Raw genomic sequence first — 23,640 nt, forward strand, 5'->3', positions numbered from 1 at the left:
CACTCTCTCAACCAGAGACTCTCACCATATCGGACTACATTCAGGAAAACTTGCGGAGAGGATTCATTAGGAAGTCCTCCTCTCCCACAGGAGCCGGTTTTTACTTTGTGGCTAAAAAGGACAGTTCCCTCCGTCCATACATCGATTACAGAGGCCTAAACAAGATCACCATTAAGAATCGGTATCCTCTTCCACTTATTTCTGAGCTCTTCGATCGACTTCGAGGTGCCAAGATTTTCACCAAATTGGATCTGAGAGGAGCCTACAACTTGATCCGAATTAGAGAGGGTGACGAGTGGAAGACATTTCGAATATCTGGTGATGCCCTTCGGTCTCTGCAATGCACCTGCCGTATTTCAAGAATTTGTCAATGACATTTTTAGAGATTTGCTTTACACCTGCGTGGTCGTATACCTTGACGACATACTCATTTTCTCCCCAAACCTTGATCTACACCGGGTACATGTACACCAAGTTCTGTCCCGTCTCAGAAAAAAATCGCCTCTACGCCAAGATCGAGAAGTGCCTCTTCGAACAGTCCAGTCTGCCCTTCCTAGGGTACATTATCTCCGCCCAGGGCTTACGGATGGACCCGGCTAAATTCTCTGCGGTCCTGGACTGGTCACGCCCCTCTGGACTTCGTGCTATTCAAAGATTTCTGGGTTTTTCTAATTATTACAGGCAATTCATTCCGCACTACTCTACCCTGGTGTCTCCTATTGTGGCCTTGACCAAGAAAGGGGCTAGTCCTAACTCCTGGCCTTCTCAGGCTGAAGAGGCCTTCCAATCGCTAAAGATCGCCTTCGCCTCCGCACCTGTGCTTTCCAGACCTGACCCCACTAAGCCCTTTTCCTTGGAAGTGGATGCCTCTTCCATAGAAGCCGGAGCTGTTCTCACCCAGAAATCATCTAAGGGCAAGACCTTAACTTGCGGTTATTTCTCTAAGAACTTCACCCCAGCCGAGAGTTACTATTCCATTGGAGACAGGGAGTTGCTGGCCATTAAATTGGCACTCGAAGAGTGGAGGCATCTTCTCAAGGGCTCCATCCTTCCTTTTTGCATTTACACAGACCACAAAAATCTTGCCTATCTCCAGTCCGCACAGAGGCTCAACCCACGACAAGCTCGTTGGTCCCTGTTCTTTGCTCGCTTCAACTTTGAGATCCACTTCTGTCCAGCTAGCAAGAACATTAGGGCAGATGCCCTTTCCCGCTCTGCTGATGTAGTGGGTGAAGAGGTTACACCACAACATATAATTCCACCTGAGCGCCTTATTGCCGTGGCACCTGTGGATCTTCGTCTTCTCCCTCCGGGTAAATCCTTTGTACCTCCTAGCCAACAGATGGAAGTCCTTAAGTGGAAGTCCTTAAGTGGGAGCACTCTGCTGGCGGGTCATCCAGGTGTCCAAAAGACCCTTCAACTAATCTCCCGAAGATATTGATGGCCCACTATGGCTAAGGATGTGTTTGAGTTTGTTCAAGCCTGTACAATCTGCGCAAGGGACAAGTCACCTCGTCAAAAGCCGGCTGGGCTGCTCCAACCTCTTCCTGTTCCTGAGACCCCATGGTCTCACATTGCCATGGACTTTGTGACTGACCTTCCTCCTTCCCAGGGTATGAAGGTCATTTTGGTCGTTGTTGACCGTTTCTCTAAAATGGCACACTTCATACCCCTACCAGGATTACCTTCTGCGCCTCTGCTGGCGAAACATTTTTTCCTGCACATTTTTCGCCTTCACGGTCTTCCTCTGCATATTGTCTCTGATCATGGGGTGCAATTTGTTTCTAAATTCTGGAGAGCTCTGTGTGGACGGTTCAAAGTGAAATTAGATTTCTCGTCCTCTCATCACCCCCAAACTAACGGCCAAGTAGAACGCGTAAACCAAGTCTTGGGGGAATATCTACGCCATTTTGTATCTTCACTTCATGATGATTGGGCTGACCTTCTTCCTTGGGCGGAATTCTCCTATAACTACAGGAATTCCTCCGCCTCCAACAAATCACCATTTTTCGTGGTCTACGGTCGCCATCCTCTACCCCCTCTGCCGTTGTCTTCCTCTTCTTCTGTTCCTGCAGTCGATGAGCTCATCCAGGATTTTTCCTCCATTTGGCGAGAGACTCGCACCGCTCTTCTTAAAATTTCGGTCCGCATGAAATCCCAAGCGGACAAGAAACACAGGGCCCCTCCTGTGTTTTCTCCAGGTGACAGAGTATGGCTCTTGGCCAAATACATCCGTTTTAGGGTCCCAAGTTACAAACTAGGACCCCGTTACTTAGGTCTCTACAAGATTAAAAGATAAATAAACGCTGTGGCGTACCAGCTTCATCTTCCCTCCAGTCTTAGGGTCCCTAACTCATTCCATGTCTCCCTCCTCATGCCAGCTATCTTTAACCGGTTCTCCCTCAAGGTCACCACTCCTAGTCCAGTGGCCGGCACGTCGGACATTTTCTCTGTCAAAGAAATCCTGGCTTCCAAGTTGATTCGGGGGAGAATATTTTTTTTGGTTGACTGGGAAGGCTGCGGTCCTGAGGAGAGGTCTTGGGAACCGGAGGAGAACATCTTGGACCGAAACCTTATCCTCAGGTTTCTGGGCACCAAGAAGAGGGGGAGACCTAAGGGGGGGGGGTACTGTTACAGTGTGCGCTCCGGTCCCCGCTCCAGGACCGGAGCGCTCACTGCCCCTGTCCCGGTCCACTAAGTCCCTGCGCGTCCTGGTCAGATACGCTGACCGGGAGCGCAGAGTGATCCCCGACGGGGATGTGGTTAGCATGGCGGGAGGTTCCCGCTCACGCGCCGCATCCCGAGACTGTCCCCTACCTTCTGTGGCTCCTCGTCTCCCCTCTGTGTCCCGGCGCATGCGGCCCCGCTCTCTAGGGCGCGCACGCCGGCTTCATGAAATTTAAAGGGCCAGCGCACCATTAATTGGTGCCTGGCCCAAAGTCTTCTATAAATGGTTACTTCCCCTTCCTGCCCTTGCCGGATCTTTGTTACCTGTTATTAAAGTGTTCCCTGCCTGATGCCGATCCTTGCCCGGGACCACCGCATCTGAACCCGTGCTGCCTGCCTAGACCTGTTGCTAGTGACTACCGCTTCTGATCCTGTGCCGCCTGCCCTGACCTTTGCTACGTCTGACTACGCTTCTGCCTGTTCCTCCTGTACCGCGCTATCTCAGCAACCAGAGGGGTTGAGTCACTATCTGGTGGAACGACCTGGGGGACAGTAGCTCCTTAGATTCCGTTCCCTGGGTACGGCCCACGCCATCACTCCTCTGGTCCACTGGATCCACCTCCAGTCCCCTGTCTGGGCCGTTACAATTTCACTACCCCAGCACACTCCATATGCGTGTTAGAACACAGCAAAGTGTTCTACACCCTTATTGAGGCTCTCTGTAGGCCAGAAATAGCCGTTTTTAATATCGATTTGCCAAAAATACATTTGGATTGAACCACATATTTTCAAAAAATTCGGCAAATCGTTCAGCCATCATTGCACTCTGAGCTGGATGAATAAAAAGGAAAGTAAATGACTCAGATAAGAAAATACGCCATTTGTGAGTTACTTGATGTAACTGAAAAGTATTCTCTTATATATTCTGTAGTTTGAAGGCAGGTCACTCCTTCCGAGTCCAGGAAATAAAAATTCCAGTCTTGTAAATTTTATATTTTCTGATTGTTCTCTGGCAGCACACTCTTGGGATATTCAAAGCAATATTAAGAGGGGTGGGCTGTAGATGCTCTTTGTAACACACTCATGACTGAGGCTGATTGCTTCTCAACCAGGCGTACGCATACCCCTGGTTGAGAAGGGTTATGTGGGGGTACGGCAATTCGCTGACAAATACCGGCCATGCATTGGCCAGTATTTGTCAGTGCAGAGTGGGGCTTGGATGCTGCAGTCTCTGCGGCAGCTCACTATATTGTAGTGAGGCTGCTTTACATGAGCTGCAGTGGCTGCAGGGCCTGACATGTGACATCCCTGACACTGCGAGGAGGTGCTGGCAAAGCGCAGAAGGACGTCACCCATCAGTGGAGTGCTCTGAATCCCACCGAATATGAGTGGTAGCGGGGAAAAAGGAATCCGATCCTGGCGCTCACCCGTGCGCTAGGATCGGATTTCTTTTTCTCGCTACCACTCATACTCTCAGACCGTCCGGCCGGACGGGTGGATCCGGGCAGCACACCGTGGATTTCCACTTACCCACACCAGTTGGGCCCCTTCAAGCTGCAACAGGTGTTATGCTCTCAGCATAACACCACCAGGTGAGAGCATTCCTTACACTTCCTCACCTGTCACTTGTAATAAGGATAACGGCACATAGATAGGCGCATTGTCCCTTTTTGTCTTTCATACTTCTCTGAATCCCATCGAATGGGATAGAGACAGGCCTGGTAAGCATGGCAGTATGGGAGGGTGTCATTGTATGTATCTCATATATTGGCCCAGGGTGATTGGAGGGGAGAATAATGGTACAAGGGGATTAAGATGGGGGGGGGGGTAAGGGCAAAAGGGGATCAGAGGGAGGGGGTAACAATGGCACAAGCAGATTAAGTATCGCATTAGTATCGCATTAGAAAGGTAAGCACATGCCATTATGAAATTAAGTACTTTTATGACTTATTTTGTCCGCGGGTACCCCTCAGCTGTAAGTTCCTTGCAAACTTATGCACGAGGGGTATCCGCAGACATACTTTCACCATTCAGGGGTACAGTAGCGAAAAAGGATGAGAACCACTGTCTTATAGGATGTCTAGCCGATAATGCTTAACAAAGGTAGTTGGAGATGCCTATGTAGTCGCTTTGCAAATTTCGTCTAGAGGCACTTTGACCCAGATTTATCAAACTGTGTGAGAGAAAAACTGGAGTGATTTTCCCACAGCAACCAATCACAGCTAAGCTTTCACTTTACCAGAGCTCGTTAGCTGAGCTGTGATTGGTAGCTGTGGGAAAATCTCTTCACTTTTCCTCCCACACAGTATGATAAATGAGGGACTTTATCTCTTTTAGTCTATGAAGCTGCCATAGATCTGGTTGAGTGGGCTTTAACAGACAATAAAGATTGAAAACAGTGAACAATGATGTCTTTAACGCATCTAGCCAGGGTAGATTTACTTACTTAAAAACTCTGACAAGGACCTGAAAAATCTGTTTAGTTTTAAAATGTATTTTTATTAAATTTAACAGGGTAGCATAATATTTCAGACAAATTATAAATCTCTTACGAGAGAAGGTGCAAAACAATTTATAAAAAACTGAAAAAAACGGTAACAGAAATAATAGACAAATCCTCACAGTGCGTATGTACAGTTATGGTTCATATATATCAATTTAGTTGAAATAAGTTGGACTAGAAAAAAAAGGCCTACATTACTTGGAGTCGAGTATGCTCACGAATACAAAAATTAAAAGAAAAACCATAGTAGGCAGACAAGTTGACCATCTGTAGTGCAGGTGGAAGGGAAATGGAGGAATTTGGGGTTGGTGGCATTGATGGCATCCATTTGGTTGAAGTAAGGTATCCATGGGAAAGTAAGGTGAAAGAAATATTTTTTATGGTTGGAAGGTAGCCTGAGTTCACCAAAACCAAATAAGATCTTTGAGGATAACTCTATCCCTCTGGAGCTATTGACCCTGCCGGTGAGCTAATTTAAGAACCTTAAAGTTTTAAACAAACAATGATTCAGATTGTCTTAAAGTGTACCTGTCATTGGCAAAAACTTTTTATATAATGTAAAAAATAAAACTATATGTATAACACAAATAGAGAAACAGAAACATAGCCGCACATCCATAACTTGTACCATGATCCACTTGCAGGGAGCACATGGTAGGTGTTCACACTGGTGTGATTCTTTGTGGCAGTCATTGTTGCTGTCGTGCTTTGTCTGTGGGGTGGGGTGGCCCAGAGCGGGGTGCTTGGCCAGGCAGCAGTGGGGCTGCCTGGCCACTGGGTCATTCCCCCTGAGGGCTTGGTGTCAAAGTGGTGTGGTCGCAGCCCAGTGCTACACCAGTGTTAGTTTAGGGACCCACTTTTATCAGGTGACCTTGACCTGGCAAGTGGGCTTGCACATTTTGATCAAAATGTACACTAACAATCTGTTAGTTTTTGATATTATGCTGAGAAGCAAGTAGATCATAGTACAAGTTGTGGATGTGCGGCTGTGTTTCTGTTTCTCTATTTGTGTTTAACATTTACATTTTTTTAACCAATGTATATTGTAAATATACCTATAATGGTATTATCTACATTTTATAAAAAGTTTTTGCTAACGACAGGTACCCTTTAATGGTAAGGCAATACTTTATTTGGATTAACAGGAAAATAATAAAGCTAATGTCTGCAATATTTTCATCATATTAGAAACAAGTCCTCTGAGGAATTAGAGGGACATCACCACCACATCAGAAGCAAAAGTAGCTTGAGAGTGGTGTTTAGAAGTAGTATGTTTTTGAGCACATAGATTTTATATTCATAAAAGTCTCAGTCAGTTGCTCCTCAAAGGATGGGGGATAAGATGTCTGATCCCCGGGCAGGGAAATGGCTGCTGGGACCCCCCATGATCTCCAGGTCGGCACCATGGCATTCTGAACACGGAAGCTTGGAGCTTCCGTGTTCATGATTAGTGTTGAGCGGCATAGGTCATATTCGAATTCGCGAAATTTCGCGAATATATGGACGAATATTAGTCATATATTCGCTAAATTCGCATATTCTTAATGTTTGCGTTTTATTTTCGCATATGCGAAAATTCGCGTATGCGAAAATTAGCATATACCAAAATTAGCATAAGCGAAAATTCGCACGCCAGTCTCACACAGTAGTATTAGAGCCTTCTTTACACCACACAAGCTCGAAGCAGAGAGGGGTGATCACTGTGATGTGTACTGTGAAGAAAAAAAAAAAAAAAAACAACGAATATTCGTAATTACGAATATATTAGGGATGCACCGATATATCGGCAGCCGATACATATCGGCCGAAAATAGCTATTTCGGAAAAATGCCGAAACAACTAAAAATCTGCCGATAATGACCCACCTCCCCTGTCCGCCCACAGCACAAGTTACAAACACTGCCAGTGGCAGAGGCACTCGTGGGCGGTGCAGGGGGGGGGCGGCCGCAACATCTGGGGGGGGGGGGGGGGTGTTGCGCTCTCCGGGATAGGAATACTTCTTTTTATGTGCCCGGGCCGGCTCCTGTGTGTGGCTGCAGGCGGGGGCCGGCCAGCGCATATAAAACCTAATACTGTATACTAAAAACCAGGGGGCCTCCAGCTGTTGTGAAACTACAACTCCCAGCATGCCCGGACAGACTTTGCCGGTCCGGGCATGCTGGGAGTTGTAGTTTCACAACAGCTGGAGGCCCCCTGGTTTTTAGTATACAGTATTAGGTTTTATATGCTCTGGTCGGCCCCCGCCTGCAGCCACAAACGGGAGCCGGCCCGGGCACATAAAAAGAAGTATTCCTAATCCTATCCCGGACATCCCTGTGTCCCGAAAAATCTTTTCGGGACATAAGGATGTCCGGCGGTCACTCACCATTCCCTGGCGTCCTCCTACGATCCTCCCGCGATCCTCCTTCGGTCCCTCGCTTCTCCGCCTCTATGGCCGTACGCACGGGACTTCACTGACGTCCCGTGCGTACAACCATAGAGACGCAGGAGGACCGCAGGATCGTCGCAGGAGAACGCACGCCGGCCGGGGCCTGGTAAGTGACCGCGTCATCTTCTTCAGTGTTCCGGTCACCGCTCCTCCGGTCCCGGCACCTATAGTCCATAGGCCATAGCAGTAGATGTGACCCCGGGCCAGAGGAGCGGTGACCGGATCACTGTATATGGCTGGAAGCTGTATGTCTGTGGGGTGCGGGAACTGCTGACCTAATGTGGGGGGGAGCTGCCTACAAATGTGTGTGTGTGTGTGTGGGGGGGGGGAGCTGCCTAATATTGTGGGGGGGGGGAGGGAGCTGCCTAATATTGTGGGGGGGAGCTGCCTAATATTGTGGGGGGGGGGAGCTGCCTAATATTGTGTGGGAGGGGGAGCTGCCTAATATTGTGGGGGGGGGGGAGCTGCCTAATATTGTGTGGGGGGGGGAAGCTGCCTGATATTGTGGGGGGGGGAATCTGCCTGATATTATGGGGGGGGGGAGCTGCCTAATATTGTTGGGGGGAGCTGCCTGATATTGTGGGGGGGGGGAGCAGCCTGATATTGTGGGGGGGAGCTGCCTACAAATGTGGGGGGGAGCTGCCTGATATTGTGGGGGGGGAGCTGCCTGATATTGTGGGGGGGAGCTGCCTACAAATGTGGGGGGAGCTGCCTGATATTGTGGGGGGAGCTGCCTAATATTGTTGGGGGGAGCTGCCTGATATTGTGGGGGGGGGAGCTGCCTACAAATGTGGGGCAGCTGCCTAATATTGTTGGGGGGAGCTGCCTAATATTGTTGGGGGGAGCTGCCTAATATTGTGTGGGAACTGCCTACTATTGTTGGGGGGAGCTGCCTACTATTGTGGGGGAAATGCTGACCTAATGTGAGGAACCTGCCTACTATTGTGGGGGAACTGCTGACCTAATGTGGGGGGAGCTGCCTAATATTGTTGGGGGGAGCTGCCTAATATTGTGTGGGAGCTGCCTACTATTGTTGGGGGGAGCTGCCTACTATTGTGGGGAACATGCTGACCTAATTTGGGAACCTGCCTACTGTTGTGGGGGAGCTGCCTACTGTTGTGGGGGAGCTGCCTACTATTGTGGGGGAGCTGCCTACTATTGTGGGGGAGCTGCCTACTATTGTGGGGGAACTCCCGACCTAATGTGGGGGAGCTGGCAATCTAATGTGGGGGAATCTAATCTAATCTAATGAGCGGAGCACTGCATTTTACCAGAAGACGGGGAGAAGTCATTTTCGGTATCGGTATCGGTTTCGGCCGGACATTTTTTTTAATTTCGGTTTTGTTTCGGTTCTGAAATTTCCATTTCGGTGCACCTCTAGAATATATAGTGCTATATTCGCTAATTCGCGAATATGCGATATTCGCTAATAAAATTTGCATTGCGAATATTCGCGAGCAACACTATCCATGATGTCACCACACGCCCTTTCCATCCATGTCTATGGAAAGGGGTGTGAAAGCTAGTACATAGCCATAATGCCTCCTCCCATAGGCAAGAATTAATGGGGTGATGGCTGTGGTCGCCCGTCACCCAGCATGAAGCAGAGTTTGCTCCATGCACCAGATGACTGGGGTGCCGCGCCGGAGATCACGGGGGTACCAGTGGCCCGACCCCCGCCATAAGACATCTTATCCCCTATCCAAAGGATAGGGGAAAATATGTCTGGGGGGGGGAGAAGTACCCCTTTAAATCACTTCAAGAAGTCTTGAGGGTTCATAGGTGCAGCTGAACCCAGGAATAGGCTAGAGACATGATACACAAGAGTAATGTCTAGACTTTTTTCTTCATTCCATGCTACTAGACATTTGGGGCAAAGAAGAAAAAAAGGCAGTTAGAGACCTCATTGCAGCATGGCACATACCCCCTTCAGAGTTTAAACCTGAGCGTGATCCCACAGTACAACTGTAGCAATTTAACTACTGCCACCCAGTGAGGTCATCACATGCTTGTGCAGATGTTCTGATACTCCCTCTGAAAGTGACGTAGACAGTCCGTATATTAGTAGACTAGTGAGACTGGGGAGGAGCCAGAGTGCGTCATGTGTGTTGCACATCGGACTGAGAAAACAAACAGGGAAACCGCACAAGTAACACAAATAGCTTATGTAAAAAAAAAAATAATAATCAGGCACATTTACCCTGATTATCATAAGGCATACCCTGGGCAATAACAAAATAATGTCCTAGGGAGGTACATCAATGCCACATGGAGCTTTGGGGCAAGGGACCTGGGGTACCCCTGGTGTGCAGCCTGCAAAGAATTCAGCCCCAGGGACCTGTAAAACTGCAGGGTATAAAGGCAGCACATCAAGCTAACTTGCTTCCTAGTGGTTTCATAGAGTATCTTCTGGTGATCTTTCAGGTGTATTTTGTTAATCTATTATTTTTTACATTACTTCTTCTGTCCAGAGTCACAAGATCTAGTTAACCCATGAGTGTGCGGCCTGAGGACGCTCAGGAATAGATTATATGGTCTGTAGTCGTACTGCTAGATGTCGTGATGGGGTGGTATTATTTAGGCATTATGTAGTATATCTTTCTGTACATCAAATGTTTTGATTAATAACAGTTATAGAGGCAATATTTCATCACTGTATGGTAGTCATTATACATGGTAATTATACCAAGTGACCAATGTTCTTATTCATATGTGTGAAAAGGGTACTTGGGCAAACAAAGAAAACATTCCTGGTATGTTAAAGGAATACTGTAGTGCAAAATAACTTATCCCCTATTGCAGCCCACATGAAGGGAGCGTTCTGCCCGACCCCATACAGGAGATCACGGGGGACCCACCGCAATCTATAACTTATCCCCTATTCTTCAGATAGGGGATAAGTTATTTTGCACTACAGTATTCCTTAAAGCACCAGGGCACCAGGACCGTTATGTTAAATTAGTGCTGAGGATACTGTAATCATCAGGCTTATGTAGAATGTCGCCTCTACAACAGTAGTTTTTTAATTTCTTGTTTTGGTGAGACTTTTAGGTTGTTTTAGTTACATAGAGTATGTTTCTGTCAGCTCCTGCAGCTGACATCAGCATGGATGAAGTAATGACCAATAATTCATAATAATAATATTTCTAACACGGACTGATGAAACTGTTTAAAATTTCTTTACAGCTAGGTAAAAAATATCAGAAAATATCACATTATTTTAAATCAGTAAATCTGTGTAGTCTAAAGAAAAGAAGGGAAAGTGGGGAAAATTATTATATTCAGGACATATGTGTTTTTATAAGGAACAAGGGGGCTAAATCTGAGGTTAGTTGGGGGGGGATCTGAAGCAATGTCAGAAAACATTATTTTACTAAAAAAGCAGTAGATGTTTGGAACAAACTTCCAACAGATGTGGTAAATTGACAGTAAGTGGACAATAAAAATGGAAATAATATAGGGGCAGACTATATGGACTATGGGGAGGCTATTCAAAACTGAATTTGCTTGTTTATGTGTGTAATTTAACTTCAGCTTGGTTGAAAAAGTGGCTCAATGCTCACTTTCAAGAATTCTGCCTAGTTTACGCCATATGTGTGCCATTTTTTTTTTTTTTTAAATGTTGTATCGGAAAAATGCTTGCCATGGGGCAGGGCATACAATACTTGTCTTTAAATATACTACGTAAACGGTGGTGCAGGCTGAGCATACATTGTACGATGTGGCAGATTTCTAAACAGCCAGCGTCACTGTTGAAAATCTGCCACAATCTTAGACAGACTAGTCTAAGTAAGACTGCTAGTTTTTGAATATGTCCCCCATGTGTTTTTTTCTGCCCACAATCTTCTATGGGGGGCATTTATCAATGTTTGCTTATGTATTCCTTTTTTTAGTTGATTTTTTTTTTACAATTTTTTTGCTTATGTGCGACTTATTTATCAACTGCTTTCAGCCTGCTGATAATTTTCTTTCACGTAAGCAAGTTTTCTTTTTTTGCTTTGGTAGGGGCTTGTTCTGCTCCAGGTCTGAGCTGGAGTAAATTTAGTAGCTTTTTTCATGTGATGCAACTTTTTTGCGACTTTCGCACATGATACATTTCTGACCACTGCAAGTCATTTTCTTTTTTCTACTAAAAGAAAGGCGGGAAGGAAAATTTGCTTTTCTCGCTGTCTGTAAAAAAATTGCACGAAAAATCGCGCAGGCCCAACTGCGACAATTATGCGGCTAACTTAGCAGAAAAACATGACTAAAGACGTTGATAAATGCCCCCCTATGTTTCTATTTTAAAGCTATAAGGGTTATGGTTAAATAAGATGGTGAGACGCAAACCAACAATTCATTTATACCTTTGGAACAACTCTCTTGTTTTTAGATGAGGACCATGCTAATGTATTCTTATTATCTGACATTCTTCCTTCCTGCTTCAGTGGTGTTTTCTTTAAGACAGATGATGCAGAATACTGCATATCTCCAATTTTGGTTGATTGGATTGGAGTGTTTGTAATTACAACTTGAACTTCCTGTCAGAGAAACAAACAAATAAACCACATGTACTTGGGGTCTACAGTGTGTGCTAAAGTCTACAACTGATGATAGATAATGATAGTTTCATAAAATATCCTTTACCTTGTGCTGCATGCTTGTTTTCAAGATATTTTTCTCCTTCAAAAGTAAAAACATTAGTTAAAAGATTAAAGGAAAATTCATAAATTACACATGTGCACATGAAAAGAAAAGTATCAATAACTAGTGATATGTTTATTAGGAATTTGGTCACACATAGCGCATTCACAGCATATTTTACACTCGTCAGACAGAGTGCATACGTCGCTCCCTCATCTTTACTCTGAAGTCCTAATGACGTATGAATAAAGAATAATGGATATTCACAAGAGGTCAGAGGCAGGGAAAATGGGTATGCTGTATATTGTCCCCTATAACACTTTTTTTTTCATATACAGAGCTAAGGCTGGGTATACACTTATTTTAGTAAGTATTTGGTCCTAATTTTAAAAAAAGGAACTGACACAGAGAAAAAAAGAATGTAAAGATTCACATCTTTTTCTTTGTCTTTGATTCCCTTAGTTTTGGCAAAAAATATTGACAAAAATGAAGACCATAGCCACAGCAGCAAAGTTAACATGACAGCCAGAATTTATGTTTCGCTCTAAAATTTCACATGGCATTATCTCTTGGTGCGTCTAAAGAATCCACAGTTTGAAGGCTTCTTTATTTATAGCGACTTGAACACAAAGTCTGGGATCAAACATGCCATTTGTGATGCAGCTTGTGATGCAGTCTTTGAGCCAAAGCCAGAAGTTGATCTACCAGGACGGAGACATAAAAATCCTTCCTATATATTTTCCATTCCTTTTGATTCCACTCCCGGCTTGGGGGAAAAAATTGTATAAAAAACTATACCAAAAAGTGTAATGAAAACTGCATGTGTGATTTAAACCTTAGATTGATCCCTCAGCTTCTACTCTGTAACGCCCAGTCATGCTTTTATTGTTGGGTTTTACTAGTATATGATCTGGTGGCTCCTTAAAGGGGTACTTCGCCCCCAGACATCTTATCCCCTATCCAAAGGATAGGGGATAAGATGTCAGATCGCCGGGGTCCCGCTGCTGGGGACCCCGGGGATCGCTGCTGCGGCACCGCGCTATCATTACTGCGCAGAGCGAGATCGCTCTGCACGTAATGATGGGCAGTACAGGGGCCGGAGCATCGTTACGTCACGGCTCCGCCCCTCGTGATGTCACGGCCCACCCCCGTCAATACAAGTCTATGGGAAGGGGGCGTGGCGGTCATCACGCCCCCTGCCATAGACTTGCATTAAGTGGCCGGGCCGTGATGTCATGAGGGGCGGAGCCATGACGTCACGCTGCTCCGGCCCCTGTATCGCCCGTCATTACGCACAGAGCGAACTCGCTCTGCGCAGTAATGATAGCGGGGTGCCGCAGCAGCGATACCCGGGGTCCCCAGCAGCGGGACCGCGGCGATCTAACATCTTATCCCCTATCCTTTGGATAGGGGATAAGATGCCAGGGGCGGAGTATCCCTTTAATCCCTTTGTTTCCTGATGTGGCTTTCCTCTCCCATCAATTCATATGTCCCCTCCGCTGCTTTACTATCCCGCTACTCCTTCTTCCTGTGGCAATCTCTCAGATTCAGACACTCACTGCAGTTTCCCCATCTCCATCTCTTCCTCTTTTTCTTAACCCTGTCTTTCCACCTGGCTTGGATCCTGTGGACTTTTCCTGGTGGATTGAAGGATTTCTTAATTGGGAACAAGATTATATCCCTCTCCCAGTTCCACACACAGTTCTCCCAAACTCTCTCTGAATTCCTCAGAGTTTCCCAGCTATTTTCTTTTTTACAGTTCCTTGCCTCTTTCTCTTCCTTATTACTCCTACACCTTTTGAGGACCTTGCCTTGTATACCCCTCTACTCTATGGTTCCCTTTCCCTAGTGTACTCCTCTTTTAATTGCCCTAATCTGACTGGTAAACTCCCCTTTATGACACAATGGGCAGAAAACCTGAGTATTGTAATGTCTCTGCCAAGATGGCTGCCTTGCTGTCAACAGTTGGCTGTCAAAGGTAGCTGGCAAGGTTCCCTAGTGGACACTGCTCTTCTAGTCCTACACAAAACGTATAATGTCCCCTCTTGTCTCCACTGCATTTATGCTACGGTTTCTCCACTGTGTTTTCTGGGTTGCCAGGCTAATGGCACTATGGGCCATGTATGGTGGATATGTCCCTTGGTCACGCCATTTGGCAACAAATTGTAGACCTAGTCTCGAATCTCACAGGGGTTTAAAACCCAATGTGTCTGGCAACCTGTCTTCTTGGAGACAGACTGTCTACTATGCATTTTGTTCAATTTAATTTAGCCCAAATTATTCTCCTTGCTTTTCGTGTACATATAGCCTCCAAGTGGCATTCACCAATTCTGTTCTTTCCATGGTAATTAATCCCATAAATACATGGTTCTGAAAAACTCTCTGAATCTATTCCATAAAATTTGGCAGCCATGGCTGGAGTCGCCTCATTCTCAAGATGTTTCTTATTACCTCAATCTGTTACTGAATATTCTCTGCCGCCATTGTTGATGCCCCTTTTATATAATAAACATACCACTTTTATATAACAACCATGCCCCTTTAGTCTGACCCCTGAACCTTGATACAGTTACCCTCCCTCTCCACCACATTATCATCCTGTTTGTTTTTTGTTTCTATTATTGTACCAATGTTTACAGTGTCAACAGTTGGTGGACACTTATGTGCTAAGCTTATACTTTCCTTGCCTATTCAATAAACTTGCTCTGTTTGATACTAAACTGTAGGATGAACGTAAAGCAGAACACATTATTGCAGCTTTTCCCTACCCAGAAAAATCCAGAACACATAGTACCATATAAGTAATTGAGAGTTTACAAATCTCATCGACATGCTTCAGACATTTTCAACAAGGTAACATGAGCATGCTACAAATTTTAAAATTCTGCTACAGATTTGTTGGGGATTTTTGCTGCATATTTCACCAATTTTAATGTAACAGGGCTAGAATCCTTTGTGAATCTGCAGCAAAATCTGCATATCTTATACACATCTTTTGCTGTGGATTTATAGCGAGAGCCACACCAGAAAATGTCATTATATGTGAGCTTAGCCAAAGGAGGTAAAGAGGACACTCTTCACCTATAATACAGCAAGTGGGCCAAGAGTATACAGTATATTAACCCCTTAAGGACTCAGGATTTTTCCGTTTTTGCACTTTCGTTTTTTCCTCCTTACCTTTTAAAAATCATAACCCTTTCAATTTTCCACCTAAAAATCCATATTATGGCTTATTTTTTACGTTGCCAATTCTACTTTGCAGTGACATTAGTCATTTTACCCAAAAATGCACGGCGAAACGGAAAAAAAAAATCATTGTGCGACAAAATCGAAAAAAAAACGCCATTTTGTAACTTTTGGGGGCTTCCGTTTCTACGCAGTGCATATTTCGGTAAAAATTACACCTTATCATTATTCTGTAGGCCCATACGGTTAAAATGATACCCTACTTATATAGGTTTGATTTTGTCGCACTTCTGGAAAAAATCATAACTACATGCAGGAAAATTTATACGTTTAAAAATGTCATATTCTGACCCCTATAACTTTTTTATTTTTCCACGTACGGGGCAGTATGAGGACTCATTTTTTGCGCCGTGATCTGAAGTTTATATCGGTATGATTTTTGTTTTGATCAGACTTTTTGATCACTTTTTATTCATTTTTTAATGTTATAAAAAGTGACCAAAATACGCTTTTTTGGACTTTGGAATTTTTTTGCGCATACGCCATTGACCGTACGGCTTAATTAATGATATATTTTTATAGTTCGGACATTTACGCACGCGGCGATAGCACATATGTTTATTTATTTATTTTTTTACACTGTTATTTTTTTTATGGGAAAAGGGGGGTGATTCAAACTTTTATTAGGGAAGGGGTTAAATGACCTTTATTAACACTTTTTTTTAACTTTTTTTTTTGCAGTGTTATAGGTCCCATAGGGACCTATAACACTGCACACACTGATCTCTCATCCTGATCACAGGCGTGTATTAACACGCCTGTGATCAGCATTATCAGCGCTTGACTGCTCCTGCCTGGATCTCAGGCACGGAGCAGTCATTCGTCGATCGGACACCGAGGAGGCAGGTAAGAGCCCTCCCGATGTCCGATCAGCTGTTCGGGATGCCGCGATTTCACCGCGGCGGTCGCGAACAGCCCGACTGAGCAGCCGGGATACTTTCAGTTTCACTTTAGAAGCGGCGGTCAGCTTTGACCGCCGCTTCTAAAGGGTTAATACCGCACATCGCCGCGATCGGCGATGTGTGGTATTAGCCGCGGGTCCCGGCCATTGATTAGCGCCGGGACCGACGCGATATGATGCGAGATCGCGGCGCGATCCCGCTTCATATCGCGGGAGCCGGCGCAGGACGTAAATATTAAGGGGTTAAAGGGGTTATCCAGGAAAAAAAATATATATATATATATATATGAACTGGCTCCAGAAAGTTAAACAGATTTGTAAATTACTTCTATTAAAAAATCTTAATCCTTTCAGTACTTATGAGCTTCTAAAGTTAAGGTTGTTATTTTCTGGTGCTCTCTGATGACACGTGTCTCGGGAACCGCCCAGTTTAGAAGCAAATCCCCATAGAAAACCTCTTCTAAACTGGGCGGTTCCCGAGACACGTATCATCTGGGAGCACTTAGACAGAAAAGAACAACCTTAACTTAAGAAGCTCATAAGTACTGAAAGGATTAAGATTTTTTAATAGAAGTAATTTACAAATCTGTTTAACTTTCTGGAGCCAGTTCACATATATATATATATATATATATATATATATATATATATATATATATATATAAATGATTTTTCCTGGATAACCCCTTTAACCCCTTAACGACCAGGCCATTTTATACCTTAGGACCAGAGCGTTTTTTGCACATCTGACCACTGTCACTTTAAACATTAATAACTCTGGAATGCTTTTAGTTATCATTCTGATTCCGAGACAGTTTTTTCGTGACATATTCTACTTTAACATAGTGGTAAAAATTGTGGTAACTTGCATCCTTTCTTGGTGAAAAATCCCAAAATTTGATGACAAATTTGAAAATTTTGCATTTTTCTAACTTAGAAGCTCTCTGCTTGTAAGGAAAATGGATATTCAAAATAATTTTTTTTAATTCACATTTCCAATATGTCTACTTTATGTTTGAATCATAACATTGACGTGTTTTTACTTTTGGAAGACACCAGAGGGCTTCAAAGTTCAGCAGCAATTTTCCAATTTTTCACAAAATTTTCAAACTCACAATTTTTCAGGGACCAGTTCAGGTTTGAAGTGGTTTTGAAGGGTCTTCATATTAGAAATACCCCACAAATGACCCCATTATAAAAACTGCACCCCAAAGTATTCAAAATGACATTTAGTAGGTGTTTTAACCCTTTAGGCGTTTCACAGCAAAGTGAAGGAGAAAATTCAAAATCTTCATTTTTTACACTTGCATGTTCTTGTAAACCCAATTTTTTTATTTTTATAAGGGGTAAAAGGAGAAAATGTATACTTATATTTGTAGCCCAATTTCTCTCGAGTAAGGACATACCTCATATGTCTATGTAAATTGTTCGGCGGGCGCAGTAGAGGGCTCAGAAGCGAAGGGGATTTTGGAGAGTACGTTTTTCAGAAATGGTTTTTGGGGGGCATGTCGCATTTAGGAAGCCCCTATGGTGCCGGAACAGCAAAAAAAAAAAACACATGGCATACCATTTTGGAAACTAGACCCCTTGGGGAACGTAACAAGGAATAAAGTGAGCCTTAATACACCACAGGTGTTTCACGACTTTTGCATATGTGAATTTTTTTTTTTTCACTAAAATGTGTGTTTCCCCCCAAATTTCACATTTTTGCAAGGGTTAATAGCAGAATATACCCCCCAAAATTTGTAACCCCATTTCTTCTGAGTATGGAGGTTCCCCATAAGTTGGCCTGAAGTGCACTACGATGCACTACAATGCTCAGAAGAGAAGGAGTGATACCGTATTTATCGGGTTATACCACGCACCGGCCTATAACACACACCCTCATTTTACCAAGGATATTTGGGTAAAAAAAGTTTTTTACGCAAATATCCATGGTAAAATGAGGGTGCGTGTGTGCGCGTGTATACCCCGATACACCCCCAGGAAAGGCAGGGGGAGAGAGGCCGTCGCTGCCCGCTTCTCTCCCCCTGCCTTTCCTGGGGTCTAGAGCCCTGCTGCCACCGCTTTTCTCCCCCCTGGCTATCGGCGCCGCTGCCCGTTCTGTCCCCCTGACTATCGGTGCCGGCGCCCCATTGCCGGCGCCGATAGCCAGGGGGAGAGAATCGGCAGCGGCACCCATTGCCGGCGCCGCTGCCCCGTTGCCTCCCCCCCATCCCCGGTGGCATGATTACCTGTTGCTGGGGTCGGGTCCGCGCTGCTGCAGGCCTCCGGCGTGCGTCCCCTGCGTCGTTGCTATGAACGGTGCGGCGCACTGACGTCATGCGCCGCGCCGTGCAGCGCATAGCAACGACGCAGGGGACGCACGCCGGAGGCCTGCAGCAGTGCGGACCCGACCCCGGCAACAGGTAATTATGTCACCAGGGATGGGGGGAGGCAACGGGGCAGCGGCACCGGCAAAGGGTGCCGCTGCCCCTTCTCTCCCCCTGGCTGTTGGTGCCGCTTCTCTCCCCCTGGCTATCGGCGCCAGCAATGGGGCGCCGGCACCGATAGTCAGGGGGACAGAACGGGCAGCGGCGCTGATAGCCAGGGGGGAGAGAAGGGCGCCGGCAGCAGGGCTCTAGACCCCAGGAAAGGCAGGGGGAGAGAAGCGGGCAGCGACGGCCTCTCTCCCCCTACCTTTCCTTGGGGTGTATCGGCGTATAACACGCACATAGACTTTTGGCTAAAAATTTTAGCCTAAAAAGTGCGTGTTATACGCCGATAAATACGGTATTTGGCTTTTTGAGAGCAAATTTTACTTGGGGGGCATGTCGCATTTAGGAAGCTCCTATGGTGCCAAAACAGCAAAAAAAAAACACATGGCATACCATTTTGGAAACTAGACCCCTTGAGGAACGTAACAAGGAATAAAGTGAGCCTTAATACCCTACAGGGGTTTCACGACTTTTGCATATGTAAAAAAAATATTTTTTTTTCACTAAAATGTGTGTTTCCCCCCAAATTTCACATTTTTGCAAGGGTTAATAGCAGAAAGTACCCCCCAAAATTTGTAACCCCCCATCTCTTCTGAGTATGGAGGTACCCCATAAGTTGACCTGAAGTGCACTACGGGCGAACTACAATGCTCAGAAGAGGAGGAACACCACTGAGCTTTTGGAAAGAGAATTCATTTGGAATGGTAGTCAGGGGCCATGTGCATTTACAAAGCCCCCCGTGGTGCCAGAACAGTGGACCCCCCCACATGTGACCCTATTTTGGAAACTACACCCCTCACAGAATTTAATAAGTGGTGCAGTGAGCATTTACACCCCACTGGCGTTTGACAGATCTTTGGAACAGTGGGCTGTGCAAATGGAAAATAAAATTTTTCATTTTCACGGATCACTGTTCCAAAAATCTGTCAGACATCTGTGGGGCGTAAATGCTCACTGTACCCCTTATTACATTAAATGATTGGTGTAGTTTCCAAAATGGGGTCACATGACCCCCCGTCCATTGTTCTGGTACCATGGGGGCTTTGTAAACACAAGTGGCTCTTCAAAATCCCAATGGCGCTCCTTCTCTTCTGAGCATTGTAGTGCACCCATAGAGCACTTTACATCCACATATGGGGTATGTTCTTACTCAGAAGAAATGGGGTTATAAATTTTGGGGGGCTTTTTTCCTGCTTTTCCCTTGTGAAAATGAAAAATTTTGGGTGACACCAGCATTTTAGTGAAAAAATTTTTTTTTTTTCATTTTCCCATCCAACTTTAATGAAAATTTGACAAACACCTGTGGGGTGCTCAGACTCACTATACCCCTTGTTACATTCCGTGAGGTGTCGTTTCCAAAATGGGGTCACATGTGGGTATTTATTTTTTTGGGTTCATGTCAGAACCGCTGTAAAATCAGCCACCCCTGTGCAAATCACCAATTTAGGCCTCAAATGTACATAGTGCACTCTCACTCCTGAGCCTTGTTGTGCGTCCACAGAACATTTTACGCCCACATATGGGGTATTTCTGTACTCAGGAGAAATTGCGTTACAAATTTTGGGGGTCTTTTTTTTCCTTTTACCTCTCGTGAAAATAAAAAGTAAAGGACAACACCAGCATGTTAGTGTAAAAAAATTTTTTTTTTTTACACTAACAGGCTGGTGTAGACCCCAACTTTTCTTTTTCATAAGGGGTAAAAGGAGAAAAAGCCCCCCAAAATTTGTAGTGCAATTTCTCCCAAGTACGGAGATACCCCATATGTGGCCCTAAACTGTTTCCTTGAAATACGACAGGGCTCTGAAGTGAGAGAGCGCCATGCTAAATTAGGGATTGCACAGGGGTGGATATAGGGGTATTCTACGCCAGTGATCGCCAAACAGGGTGCCTCCAGCTGTTGCTAATCTCCCAGCATGCCTGGACAGTCAGTGGCTGTCCGGAAATGCTGTGAGTTTTTGTTTTGCAACAGCTGGAGGCTCTGTTTTGGAAACACTGCCATACAATACGTTTTTTATTTTTATTGGGGGGACAGTGTAAGGGGGTGTATATGTAGTGTTTTACCCTTTATTATGTGCTAGTGTAGTGTAGTGTTTTTAGGGTACGTTCACACTGGCAGAGGTTTACAGTGAATTTACCGCTAGGCGAAAAATTTGCCGCAGCTCATACTTGAAGTAGTAAACTTACTGTAAACCCGCCAGTGTGAATGTACCCTGTACGTTCACATGGGGGGACAAACCTCCAAGCTGTTTCAAAACTACAACTCCCAGCATGTACTGACAGACCGTGCATGCTGGGAGTTGTACTTTTGCAACAGCTGGAGGCACACTGGTTGGAAAACCTTCAGTTAGGTTCTGTTACCTAACTCAGAATTTTCCAACCAGTGTGCCTCCAGCTGTTGCAAAACTTCAACTCCCAGCATGTACTGATCACCGAAAGGCATGCTGGGAGATGTAGTTATGCAACAGCTGGAGGTACACAACTACAACTCCCAGCATGCAGAGACAGCTGTTTGCTGTTTAGGCATGCTGGCAGTTTCAGTTTTGCAACATCTGGAGAGCTATAGTTTAGAGACCATTGCACAGTGGTCTCCAAACAGTGGACCTCCAGATGTTGCAAAACTACAACTCCCAGCATGCCCAGACAGCAAACTGCTATGTGGGCATGCTGGGAGTTGTAGTTTTGCAAGATCTGGAGGTGCACAGTATAGAGATCACTGTGCAGTAGTCTCAAACTGTAGACCTCCAGCTGTTGCAAAACTGCAACTCCCAGCATGCCTAAACAGCTCTCTGGGCATGCTGGCAGTTGTAGTTTTGCAACATCTGGAGGGTTACAGTTTAGAGACCACTATAGTGGTCTCAGACTGTAGCCCTCCAGATGTTGCTAAGTAACTTACCGGCTTCCGTTGGATCCAGGGAGCTGCGTCACCATCCTCTTCTTCCGCCGATCGTCGCCCGCTGCCGCCGCTGATCGTCGCCCGCTGCCGTCGCCGATGGGTGAGTGGATCTTCCCCTATTGTGGGTGGGCAGAACGGGGAAACTGAAAGTAAACCCCTCTGCCACCGATCTGCTATTGGTGGTCGCGTCTAGACCCCCAATAGCAGAGATAGGAGTCTAGGGGATGTCTAGGACATCCGCGATCCCCTTTATTTTCCGGGTCACCGGCTCACTAATGACCCGGAATAGCCGCAAATCGCAAGTGTGAATCGCAAGTATGACCCCCCCTGGGCATTTGCGCAGGGTGCCTGCTGATAGATATCAGCAGTCACCCCGGCCTGGTCCCCGCCCCGGCGCGTGTCAGGGGCCGGAATTCCCACGGACGTATGAGTACGTCCCTGGTCCTTAAGACCCAGGGCGCAGGGACGTACTCATACGTCCGTGGTCCTTAAGGGGTTAAGCATCATATGTTAATGAGGTATATAGCAAAAATACTGTTGTATTTAAAATGTATCCATTTATCAGCTTATAAAAGTATAGTATAGGGGAAATTGATCAAAACCTGTGCAAATGAACAATGGAGTAGTTTCCTATTGCAACCAATCAGATGACTTCTTTTATTTTTAAGAAGTCCTCTGAAAAATCAGATCTAGAATCATATTGCTTGCTATAGGCAACTGCATCACTGTTCCTCTGCACAGACTTTGATAAATCTCCTCCTATGTGTTTAGCACAGCTTTGTTTTGTCAAGATAAATTTACAGAGCATAATAAGTCAATAAACATATACCTTTTGCTCTTTTTCTTGCTGAAGATGTTTCCTGAGTGTAGCTATTTCATTATTTTTTTGTGAAAGTTCAGTCTCCTTAGTACAGACAAAAAAATGTTACTTACAAAAACAATCTTGGTGATAGCATTCCAAATATGTCAAAGGGATGTGTCCCTACAGTCTGGAACTGTCATCACTAATAGACAGTATTAAAGAGGTTATCCAGGAATAAAAAAAACAGACCTAATTTCTTTCAAAGACCGCGCCCTGTATGTCTCCACTTTTGGTGTGGTATTACAACTTGGCTCCATTCACTTCAATGGAACGCAGCTGTAGAACCACATCCAACCTGGAGACAGACAGGGAGCGGTCTTAGAAAGAAATTACCTCTGTTTTCCGATTCCTGGATTACCCATTTAAAGTTTGTTCAGTAGTAGCACACCCTCAACTGGTAAAACCCAGCTACAATCACAGCAAAGGCAGTAGAAAAAAATGCCTTTTACAGCTCCAATTTCCTTACTCAGAGATCCGAGCTGTACCAGTTCTCCCCTATGGATCTGATCACTTCCTGGTTTTCTTTTGAAACTGTGGCTGTGCTTTTGCCAGGCAACAGAGCACACTTTCCCCAAAATCCCCCCAACTTGCATACACAGTGAAAACTAATGAGCACTAATTAATTAAACTAAGCATGCTCAAACCTCTCAGTGGATGCCTTAAAGTGGTTGTAATCAAGGGCAACAGGGCAGAACAAAGAAGCACATAGAGGATTAGTATGTGTAAATACCATTCAAACATTAAATTTGTTTTATTTCACATAAAGCATCAATCAAGTTGTTTTAATCTTTTTTCTTACCAGTGAGTCTCTGGCAGCAGCTATTTCCTGTTCTCTCACTCTGAGTCCAGCTAATTCTGCATCCTTTTGTTCAAGCAGTTTATCATACTGATGCTAGCAAATAAAATACAGAAAAAACATAAATGTATGTGTTAACATTATACCTGTCTACTCTTCCAAACATCTCCTCACATGAAGCTTAAAAGAGACAAAGAAAATGGTTTTCAAATCAACTGCTGCCAGAAAATTATATAGTTTTATA

The 23,640-nt window shown here is 45.0% G+C and overlaps 1 protein-coding gene across 7 annotated transcripts in view; it reads right to left on the reverse strand.

Moving 5' to 3' along the window:
• Positions 1 to 23,640, reverse strand: part of SYCP1 (synaptonemal complex protein 1) — a 955,469-nt gene that overhangs the window by 66,999 nt on the left and 864,830 nt on the right. For 6 of the 7 annotated variants that reach the window (XM_056558361.1, XM_056558362.1, XM_056558358.1 and 3 more), the window contains 4 exons: positions 23,400 to 23,492; positions 22,568 to 22,642; positions 12,225 to 12,260; positions 11,945 to 12,118 (listed from right to left, as the gene is read on the reverse strand). In XM_056558361.1, coding sequence (XP_056414336.1) covers positions 11,945 to 12,118; positions 12,225 to 12,260; positions 22,568 to 22,642; positions 23,400 to 23,492 — 378 coding nt within the window. The remainder of the gene's footprint in view (positions 1 to 11,944; positions 12,119 to 12,224; positions 12,261 to 22,567; positions 22,643 to 23,399; positions 23,493 to 23,640) is intronic. The other variant, XM_056558359.1, reaches the window with a different exon arrangement.

The sequence above is a fragment of the Hyla sarda genome, chromosome 2 (genome assembly GCF_029499605.1).
Source record: "Hyla sarda isolate aHylSar1 chromosome 2, aHylSar1.hap1, whole genome shotgun sequence".
Classification (NCBI taxonomy): Eukaryota; Metazoa; Chordata; class Amphibia; order Anura; family Hylidae; genus Hyla; species Hyla sarda.